Source organism: Grammomys surdaster, unplaced genomic scaffold, assembly GCF_004785775.1.
Source record: "Grammomys surdaster isolate TR1022 unplaced genomic scaffold, NIH_TR_1.0 100, whole genome shotgun sequence".
NCBI lineage: Eukaryota > Metazoa > Chordata > Mammalia > Rodentia > Muridae > Grammomys > Grammomys surdaster.
In genome coordinates, this window is record NW_021604579.1 from 13,907,502 (window position 1) to 13,918,886 (window position 11,385).

The window sequence follows — 11,385 nt, forward strand, 5'->3', positions numbered from 1 at the left end:
AACCTCTGCTATACCATGTCAGTGTTCAGATCAATTCACACTACAGTACCATATCAGTGCTCGGGCCAGCTCACATGTGAGAGCTGTGATACCATGTTACTGCTCAGACCAGTTCACACTGTGATACCATGTCAGTGCTCAGCCAGTTCACACTGAGATATCATCTCAGTGCTCAGGCCAGTTCATACTGAGATACCATGTCAGTGCTAGGCCAGTTCACACTGTAATACCATGTCAGTGTTCAGGCCAGTTCACACTGTGATATGTCAGTGTTTGAACCAGTTCACATTGTGACACCATGTCAGTGCTCAGGCCAGTTCACACTGTGATACCATGTCAGTGTTCAGGCCAGTTCACACTGAGATATCATGTCAATGCTCAGGCCTGTTCACTCTGAGATACCATGTCCGTGCTCAGGCCAGTTCACACTGCAATACCATGTCAGTGCTCAGGCCAGCTCACATGTGAGAATACTTCTGATTTGAAGTCTTCAGATCAGGGCCACTTCTCATGTACCACATTCTTTAGCAGCCCCTCACATCACTCAGATGATACAGACAGTTCTGCTGTTACATGCTCTTAGCTGTCTGCTCTCTCTATTTAAATCCTCTCTCACAAGCAGTGAAGCCAGTGGCCACAGAGGGTAAAATAATTCACCTTCAGATATCCAGGCATAAAAGGAGGACATCAAATTGGACAAGAGTCCCAAGACTCCCAGCCTCATGCTCTTTGCTCACACCATAGAAGACAGGAAAAGTCACAGTACACACACGCCACACAACTGAAATAGCATCATGGTAGACCCTGGTGGTACAGGCCTATGAGACCAGCTACTTGGGAGGCTGAGGCAGAAAGGCTAAAAGTTCAAGAATTTCTTGGGCTACAGAGGGAGTTCAAGGCCAGCCTGGGCAACAAAACATTAATGAGTCCCTGCCTTTAAAAAGAGAAAAGAAAGAAAAAGGAAAGGAAAGAAAAGAAGAGAAAAGGAAAGAAAAGCAAACAGAATGGTTTGGTAGAGTAGCATACACAAAGTACTAGGTTCCATCCTTATCACTCAAAACAACAGTAAACAATAATAACAACAACCCACCAAACCAGGAAGAGCACAACAACTGTGGACGCTTCGATTTTAATGGACATTTGAAGCTGTCTCTACTTGTTCTTTAAACCTTTAATGATACTGGCTTAATAAAAATTCAGTCCTCAAAATTTTTAGAAACAATCCTTGCCTCCCAGCTCCTTTCTCTCCTCTTGCCTCCAGCTATGGCTGAGTTTTGAGATGGGTTATGGACTACTTCACCAAAGATATATGTGTGTGTGTGTGTGTGTGTGTGTGTGTGTGTGTGTGTTGGGGGCAGGGTGTGGGGCAGTTGAAGGGCTTGGAAATGGTCTGCACCACTGGTAAGTGGTGGCTCTGCTATAATTCTATGGATGGGCAGCTTGACAACATCAACTGTAAGTACAGCAGTTAGCTTTCGTGTTTATTCAAATACACTATTCAAAATGTAATCCTTACTGACAAAATTGACAGGTGTTACTATACACACAAACAGATGAGAAAAAGTGTTAAAGAAGACAACTGACTTGTCTGGGGACAAATAGCAAGTGTGTGGCAGGTGGTGGGTCACATGCAGGTCCTGGCCTAACGCTTTAACCCTCTGCCTCATAAGCATCCACTATCATCACGATGGAAAGACCAAAGCCAGTCAACAAGAACTGCAACCAGAAGGCCAGCAAGATGGCTTAGTGCAGTGGTTCTCAATCTGTGGCTCTCAACCCCTTCAGGGCTCACTTTAGATATTTACATTATGAGTCAGAAAAGTAGCAACAATTACAATTATGAAGTAGCAATGAAATAATTTTATAGTTGGAGGTGACCGTAACATGAAGAACTGTATTAAAGGGCTGCAGGGTTAGGAAGGCTTAGTGGGTAACGGCATTTTCTCTCAAGCTTGATCACCTGAGTTTGATTCCTAGGCTCCACATGGTAGAAGAGAATTAACTCTTCCTAGGTAGTTGTGCAGCATGGAACACACACCCAGAGAGAAATGTAAATAAAATGTAAAAATCACAAAAGAATCACACTTTGAGTTAAACAGTCTTAATTTGCACCAGGATCCTGCCCTGTGAAAGATAATAATAAAAATAGTCAGGAGACCAGAGAAAGGAAAAATCTGAACTTTTTTCATAGTCAGGGTGCAAAGTGGCTTGATTATTTCTGAAATGCAGTCTATACAACTTGTCTGTATTTAATGAGTCCTAGCAAATGGGGTGTTTGTTTTGGCTAATCTTTGAACATCTTCCCAGGATTTGTTGACTGGGTGCAACACCGACTTTGATGCCTACCTCATGCCTGTCCAGCCCCCTGTAGCACTTTCTCAAGTCCCTTCTCAGAAGAGCTAAGCAATAGCTGCTGTTTTGGAGTGGGTCCAAACAGTGACATGAAATATCACCCAGAGTATTAAAAAGCCCTCCTTGAATATTAACATCAGCTTTTTTTGTTAATGTGTGTATATGGGTTCTTGTAGAACTTTGCTGGGGCATCCATGATTAAATGCCGTAAGTTGTGGTTGAAACAAGAGGAATCTGTTGTCTGACGGTTCTGGAAGGTAAATGTTCAAGATGCAGATAAGGTCAGGTCCTTCTTGGGGACTGTAGGTCTTTCACTCAGCTTGGAGCCTGATGGTGGTCTTGATGTCCACAGGGGGTTGTCACGGTATGGTCCCATCTTCTATCCCCTGCATGTTTAAATGCTCTTTTCTGAGGATATCACTCATGCCGGATTAAAACTCTTTGGCCTCACTTCTGTAAAGACCCTCTAAATAACATGGGTGCTCTTCAAGCACTGTGTGCCAGGCCTTCAGTGTAAGACTCTGGGCAAAGACTAACACAACCCAACTGTGGCAGCTGCTTATTCCTCCTGTAAGTTACTGTTATGTCAGACATAGCATTATCTGCCCTTTTAGCCCTGGGCTGGTCCAAGTTCTTTATTCATATGAACATATTTAAGCCTCTGTGGAATGCTAAGAGACAGGTATTATTATTTTTTTTTCTCCTTTACAAATGGAGCACCTGGGGCCCTGAGAAATTAAATATCATGCTCAAAGCCAAGAAACTGGCATTTGTCAGAGCTCGGGACAAACCAGTCAGGTTGCCTCAGGGGCTGTGCCTTTAAGAGGCAAGCTTTCCTGTCTCTTACAAGACAGTGTCTTACCCCATAGGACCCTGTAGTTGACACTTGGATCTATTCAAAGGGCCTAGGGGTGTCTTGCAAAGAGTGGAGAGACCAATTGTGGCCAAGGAGCTTGGGAAGAATTCTTGGAAAAGCAGGGCCTGATTTGAGTCACACTAGCAAGAAGTCATGACTCTGGGTGAAGAAGCTTACAGAAATGTCAGGCTGAAACAGGGATAGCCCAGGGACAATGGCTAAAGTGGGTGGATACTGTTTGGGCACCAAGACTGTTTGGGCAGCCTTGTCAGCTAGACTGACAAGCATGGACTCCCTGTCACAGGCATCAAGAACAGCTGAGATACGGCAGCAGAATGACACGGTCCACATTGCCTGCTGGGAGAACTTGTCTCAGAAGAAATGTAAGTGAATGATTTGGAGGATGATGATTTGACTCTTCCCTTTGAAGCAATGATGATGAGGTTGGGGATTGCTGTGAGGCAGTGATGCAGGTCACTTCCTGTCTCACCAGCAAGGACCAAACAATACAAGAGGATGCTTCTCAGCATCCCAACCAAGACAGGTGTGAGCTGCCCAGCCTTTTATTCAGTGATTCACTGAGTGGTTTCTTTTCCCTCATAACACATTTGTGAAGTTGCCAAACTTAAAAAAAAAAAACACAAAAAAACTCCCCAAAACAGAGTCTTACCCCATAACCCAGACTAGCCTGGAACTCACAGTAGTCTCCTGTCACAGCCTTCTGTGTACTGTGATTACAGATGTGCACCACACTGTTTCTATTCTCCCTAGACAAGCTCACCAACCAGACCCTGTCATTTCAGGTGGATCCTCGAGGATCAATCCTTGTGACTAGAAATACACACAGATAGAAAACAGCTGGCACTTCCTTTATTTAATAATAGATGCTCCCTTAGAACCTTTTCCTTAAACATAGGATAATTTAGGTAAAAAAAACCTAAACATTTCTCTTAAAGAATTGCTAAGCTGTGTGTCACAGGCATTCACGCTTAGATTTTATTCAAATTAGCCAAAGGTGATCTTACTAATAGCTTACCACCTCATTTTATTCAAATTAGCCAAAGGTGATCTTGCTAATAGCTTACCACCTCAGGACTGCCACAGAACACGCAGCTCAATCCTGAAGTTTAGAGGAAAATCTCCCCCACTCCAAATCCAGTGGCTTCTTCGGTTCTTGGAGTAAAACATGGGCATCACCAAGGGCCTTTTAGCCCCTGTTCTTTCTAAATCCTAGGATTCCATTATGCCTGTCTGCTGCCCTCCACCACCCACCCACTCTTCTTCATCTCCTCTTCTGACACATTGCTACCTACTCCTCAGACCTTCAACACAGACAACAGCCCCTCAGATAGCTCATGCTGGGCTAGGCGCCCAGCTACACTGCTGCCATCGAGACTGGGATGGTCTTCATCATTCTACTTTCCGCCATTTGTTTTCTTTAACACTCTTCTGAAAGGCTGAGGCACTAGACATCAGTAAGGCAGGTCCCTCTCAGACGCTAATGGGGGACCTGGCCCATGGAAGATGCTTGCTCAATGTCCATAAAACAATGAGAGCTGGGCCTAAGAAGCAGATCTCCCAACTCAACATGAGTAAGAACAGGATATCCAAGCTACAGAGACTGGATGGGTAGTTTCAAACCGCTGCCAATTTTCTGCCCCTGGGACTCAAATTTCCTTGTAAAATGGGAGTTGTTAAACTGGTTGGACTTTGAAAGATTTCCCAACTCCAGCACTTGCTCGAGTCACTTGGCTGCCAATGGGCAGAGGTGAACTTCAATGTGGCTTGATTCTTAATGTGATTCAAGCTCATCCATCAAACATGTAAGTCCCATTTGCTGATACCTTGACTGGTAAGCTCTAACTAAAAAATTCCACAATTGTCTCTTGCCAAGACTGGACCCAAGGGAAAACACCCCTGGCCGAGAGCACAGGCTAGGATACCACTTAACTCTGCATTTGTAAAAGGACTTAGCAACCTCTCAGTATGAGGGTGAGGGTCTGTAAAGCAGCCCCTGCCTTGAGTGTGTGTGTGTGTGTGTGTGTGTGTGTGTGTGTGTGTGTGTGGGTGTGTGTGTGTGTGACAGAGAGAGAGAGAGAGAGAGAGAGAGAGAGAGAGAGAGAGAGAGAGAGAGGTATGTGCACATAATTGTGTGTATGTATACATATTTGCATATGCATGTAAAGACCAGAGGTCCACCTCAGATGTGGCTCCTGAGGAGCCACCCACCTTCGTTTTTGAGGCAGGCTCTCCCACTGAACCTGGGGCTCACTGATTCTGCCAGACTACTGTCCATCAAGCCCCAGGGATCCTCCAGTCTCCGCCTTTCCAGTTGGAGAATTGTAAGCATACACCACAATGCCTGCCGTTTTTGACATGGGTACTGTGGATTAAGTTTAGGTCTTCATGCCTGTATGGCAAGCCCTTTACCAACTGAGCCAGCTCAAAACATGCTCTTACAGAATTCCTCCAAACCATATATTTTTACAAGAAAGAAATTTTTGCTGTTGTTTGTTTGGGACAGGATCTCACTATGTAACCTTGAATGGTCTGGAACTGCTTCTGTAGATAAGGCTGGCCTTGAGCTCAGAGCTCTACATTCTTGGCCTCTGGAGTGCTGGGATTAAAGCAGTGTGGCAGTGATTAGCCCTGTTTGTTTGTTTATTTATTTATTTAAAGATAGAATCTCACTATGTAGCACAGGCTGGTCTTAAATTTACAGTCCTCCTGCCTCAGCTTTCTAAATGCTAGGATTAGAGGTGTGTACTACCATGCTCAGATAAAAATAACTTTTCCTTTAATAACTAAAGGTATCTATTTGTTTTTATACCTACCATTACAGAACCAAACAACAGAAAATTGAGCGACCTAAAACGAACATAAATCCCACTTTCTGCATCTCCCAATTGTGTAGGAGGAGACTATTAACATGGCCCAGTTGGGTGAGTTTTCTATCCACAGGGTGTTGATGAAAGCTACTCTGTAGGGTTTGCCTGGTGCTGGTGTGGTCTGTGGGGCCCTGAGTGTAGCCTTGCAGGAAAGCTAGCAAGCTAGGCTCATCCAGAACTGTCATTCAGGGGTGCGCATGAGGCTATCTTCAGCATAAAAGCTGCTGTAAAAAAAAAAAAAAGCTATCTCAGGGCTGTAAGAATCAGTTCTCAAATCAAGACGGGAACAGCGTGCTAACAGTGGCAACCTGCAATGTTCAAGGCAGCCTGCAGTTTTGCCCAGACACAGTATAGGGAGCCAGCTTCCACCTTCTGAGGAAGATGTTGGAGAATGTGAGGTCAGTTTTAACACCATTCGGTCTTAAATACCTATGCACCGTCAGCACGGTTCTAATGTAGATATTATTCTGATCATTCTCCTGCTTCAACCTCTCTGGTGAACTCTGAAGCTGAGTATTCGTTCCTCTGTATAATTAGCCCTTCAATCATCCCATGTCTAAAACTGACTCCTGGTCTCCTTCTAAACTGCTCAGTATTAAGTCATCTCTAAAAAGTGCTGGCTCCATCCTTCCTCCGAGTTCAGCCTTTATGCCTTTGGGTCATCAACAATCCTCTTCCTCCCTCCGTCCCTTCTCTAAGTATACCACTATGACTCTACCTTTAACACACAGATGCACCTTGACTTATCAAAGGATAATGGCATAATAATCCCACGGAAAGTAGAAAATACCATATCGTAAGCTAAAAATGCAGTTGATACACCCAACCTACCAACACTCCGCTTAGCAACAAAGAACACATAGAATATTCATTTACCTGTATAGTGCCACACATGGCTGATCTAGGAAAAGATCAAAATTCACAGCTAAAAGTAGTGTTTACCAAATGGATGCCACTTCTGTGCCTCATAAAGCTAAAACCTTGTTAGTTCAATCATCCAAAGTCAGAGACCCAGAATCTGACACTTGTAACCACCATTCCTGCAAGCCTGGCCAGAGACACTTCTCCTTAGATCTAAGCAGGTTCCCTCTACCAGGCCAGCCAGCTGATGCTCTCACAGTCTGGCCCTCAGTTTCCAAACCTGATTCTTAGGCAATGAAAGCCAGATGGTGCCGTATAGCTACTCGCCATGGTTGGGCAAAGCTAGCTTCTACTAAGGGTTCCACAGCCTTTACCATGTGAGCATCCACCCTTGCTTCCTCTGCTTCTATAGTTTACATTCGGCTGTTTGTTCTTTATCAAAGCAGCTTAAATGAACTTGTACCTCTCAACAGAATCTTTCCCCCAAAACATCCATACAACCACACTCTAAAGTTTCTGCTCAGTTTCCTCCTTACAGTGACCTTTGACATTGTCCCCTTTAAAATGGCAGTCTTCTCTGTTGCTTCATGATCTTAGACCCTTCTCTGCTTTGAACATCTGCATTGCATTAGCTGCCTTTAGCCCTTGGATTTTTGTTTCCTTTCCCTTTCTTACTAGGATATAAAGCTTCATGGATGTGTTTTATACAGCTACATAGCCTAGTCTGGCCTCGAACTTTTGATCCTGCCTCAGCCTTCTAGGTGCTGGAATTACACACTTGTACCAGAGTGCCTGGCTAACGCAGAGATTTTGGGCTGTTTGGTTCCTAGCTGTATCCATGCACCCAAAAAGGGAATTGACCATAATGGAGGTGCTCAAAATGTATAGATTATATAAAGGAATGTTTGGTTGGCTTTCTAAAACAATATATGGATCCTTTCCAGATGAGAAACTATATTTCTTTTTTTTGTTTTGTTTTGTTTTTGTTTTTGTTTTTTTTTGTTTTTTTTGTTTTTTGTTTTTTTTGAGACAGGGTTTCTCTGTGTAGCCCGGGCTGTCCTGGAACTCACTCTGAAGACCAGGCTAGCCTCGAACTCAGAAATCCGCCTGCCTCTGCCTCCCAAGTGCTGGGATTAAAGGCGTGCACCACCACCGCCCGGCGAAACTATATTTCTTTTTGGGTCTTTTGCCCTCATCTTTCTGAGCCATGGAAGAAGTGCACTGGATCTTATTCTATAAAATGTTACTAGGAAGCAAATTTGTCTTTTGGCACTTTTTGTACATTCTGTCTGTTCTGCTGGAGTAATTAATCCTTGCTCGTGCCATACCGTGTAGCAGTAACGGACTGTCCTTCGGCTTCCTCACCTAAAAACCTCGGGGACAATGACCTCCAGATCTTTGTCCCATCAGGTTGATAAGCAGAAATAGTGGTGGACAGTTCGGATCCTGGCTAGCCAGAGAGGGCAGAATGTAAATTGTTTTTCCTTTTTTCTCTGAATCCACAAGAATCAGTTCAGCCTGGCAAATTGCCAATATGGAAGCTGGTCCCAAAGGTTGACCAAAAGAGGTCGATGTGGTGACATATGCCTGTAATTCAAGTGTTTGAAAGATTAAGGCCAGCCTGAGCTGTAAAGTAAGCCCTTTTCTAAATAAAAACAATTTCCCCCCCGCCCCACGAAAAGAAGAAGTTTTTAAACATGAAAGCAACCACAAACGGGCTGGAACTGATGTCACTGGCTCCCATTTTCCAAAACTCAACTAACTGTATGGAGTGAACCACCAGAGATCCAGGAGTCCCTTTAAAACTCCCCAGCTGTCCTTGTCTAGTCACAGATGAATGGATCCACCATCCTGACTGTAAACCAAACATCTGGGTGGGAAGAAACACAATTTCAGGAATAAACAATTTGCACCCAAATATTTAATAGAGACAATGGCGTAACATGCTTATATCCATCTGCGAAATGCAAGCCACTAATAAAACAGCAGGACAAGGACTAGAGAAGATGGGGTTAGTCAGGCAAAATCTCTGAATATGTCAACAGCATTCAGCCAATCAAAACCATTCAAAACCTTGGGTTGCTTTTGTCAAAACCAAAACCTTCCGGCGTCCCCCTGTGTGACTCAGACTGGCTTTAGTGTTCAAACACCCCAGCCTCTGCCTCTGGAGCCATCACAAGCCTGGACTCTATTTTTTTTTCACGCACCTTCAGTCTCACAGAAGTGAGAGCCCTAAGGCTCAAGGGCACTAGCACTTTTGCCCCAGCCCAGAGTTAACAGGGAACAGCGATGTAAAAACGCCACAGGGCATACCACTTACCACGAGGCCACCTTTTCCCAGAGTCATGCTCTCTGTCCTTGAACCTGGACACCCATCTGCCACCACAGGGGCCGGACAGAGAAAGAAAGTCAACAATGAAGTGACAGGCACTTGAACTGTGGCCTGAGTTATAGAGAGAGCGCCTCGGGTTCTGTAGAAACAGGACATAGGCTGCCTGAGCAAGGCCAGCATGCTAGTTTCATAGCGGGACACCTGACGTGTTTGGTCCGGCCCAGGACACACCGGCAGCTCTTTCTCTAGGGCTTCCTCCTTTGAAAGGAACTAAAGTTGGCAAGGTGACAGCCCACACGCAAGCGGGTGCCTTACCTCTTCCATTGTGGTCCTCCGAGGCAGCGACTGGGAGACAATGCCAGCTTCCCAGAGCTGGATCCTGGGGCCAACAGTGCTCTCGCCTCCGCCCGCCAGCTTGAAGTCACTTCCCCTGTCCGGGACGAGCTGGAACCCTGGCTCTTCACCTGCTCCACCTGGGCTGTGGCTCCTCCCTCCCTCGGGGCTGGGAGTGGGCGGGCCTCCATCCTCCCAGCTGGACCTGCTGCATAGGGGTAGGGGGCGGTGTGTGGGCAGAAGGCTGAGCCCGCTGGTCCCAAGACTTCCTTGCCATCCCTCCCTTTGCAAAGGTTTCACTTTGTGCCTGAGTCTGGTCCTCTCCCATCACATCCCATCTGGGGGAGTTTCTGGGAGCCGAGTACATCTTGTCCCTAAAGTTAGACTGGAAAGCTCAGAACACTGAGATCTCCTTTAGTGACGCCCTCGCCCAACTCTGCCCCTGCTGATGGCTACTTAGTTTCACAAAAACTGCTCCGGGCCCAGAGGAAAGAAAGCTTTTAAGTGTTGCTAAGCAGGCAGGTGCGTTTAATGGGGGTGTGAGAGGAAGCTGAAATAAACTACACCCGTTTTTAAAGACAGGCATGGTCGCGGTGTTTGAAGGCATGAATCCATTTACCTCTTACAAGTAGCTCTGACAAGTTCAGCTGTCCTCCTTTTAGCAGGGGACGAACTGGAGCTTAAAGAGAGAGGTGGCTTTATCTAGCTTGGAGTGTCACTGGTAGGATGCGGAAGGAAAGATGCTCTGATTGACTGACGATGATGATTCTGGGTTCTGATTTTTTTTTTTTTCTGTTTCCTTCCAGAGCTGCTCATGGCTGGAAACCCAAACTTCAGTTCCTAGATTTGGGGAGGGGGCAGATCTCCCAGCTGTCATGGGGATTTGGAAGTGGGCCCGGTGAATGACCTGTGATCTGATTTATATACAGCCTGCTGAGTTTTATTGCTTCTTATGGACTAAAAATAAAATCTGGTTTTGTTTGTTTGTTTATAGTTTGGTGCAGGGTGTCCCACTCAAGCTGCCTTGAAACTTACTATATAACTTGAAATGGCCTCCAACCCAATTATTATTGTTGGTGTTGTTTTCTCTCTTTATAGCCCTGGCTATTCTGGACTCACACTCACTATTGGATCAGGTTGGAGCAGAGGAGAGTAGGTAGGAAGTCCCTGCTTGCTTATCCCCTAAGAGGCGATCGACTGCAGGACTTTCGTTTTGCTCAGCACTGCTCACAGTCACATTTGCTGTGTTTCCTCAAGGCTAAGGGTCGTTTATGGTCTTTACTCAGAACTCTGGTCCTCTCTATCCAGTTATACTTCACAGCTCTGTGCCCCAGGGGCCTTTGGGCTTCCAACATTCCCATGGTCCCAACGCAAGGGCTCCCCCTGGTGGCGTCAGGACAGCCCACATGGCAGAGTGGTAATCAGGATTTCCAGGTTCCTCAACAGCCTACCTAGATCCCAAGGCTCTTGAGGTTTCCTTTGGTTTGGCCCTGAACTAGAGTGGTGAGTCCTAGTGTATACTAGGCACCTTTCTGTTGGTCGTGGAGACTATCTGGCCAGTAAGCATGAGAATTAGGCTTGGTCTCCTCTTCCATCCCTTGGGCTCCTTTTGAATTTCCTGACCTTTTCCTTTTCCTGTACTTACTACTATCTAACTGTAGTAAACATTTAGAAGCTAGGATCTACATATGAGCAAGGAGGTGGTAGTTTTCTTTCTTTCTTTCTTTCTTTCTTTCTTTCTTTCTTTCTTTCTTTCTTTCTTT

The 11,385-nt window shown here is 45.4% G+C and overlaps 1 protein-coding gene across 3 annotated transcripts in view; it reads right to left on the reverse strand.

The window, feature by feature from the left end:
- Positions 1-9,746, reverse strand: part of Fyb2 (FYN binding protein 2) — a 106,721-nt gene extending 96,975 nt beyond the window's left edge. For 2 of the 3 annotated variants that reach the window (XM_028786396.1, XM_028786386.1), the window contains exon 1: positions 9,278-9,345. In XM_028786396.1, coding sequence (XP_028642229.1) covers positions 9,278-9,304 — 27 coding nt within the window. In that variant the 5' untranslated portion in view covers positions 9,305-9,345. Of the gene's footprint in view, positions 1-9,277; positions 9,346-9,604 lie in introns of those variants that run through there. The other variant, XM_028786406.1, reaches the window with a different exon arrangement.
- Positions 9,747-11,385: the final 1,639 nt, after the last annotated feature.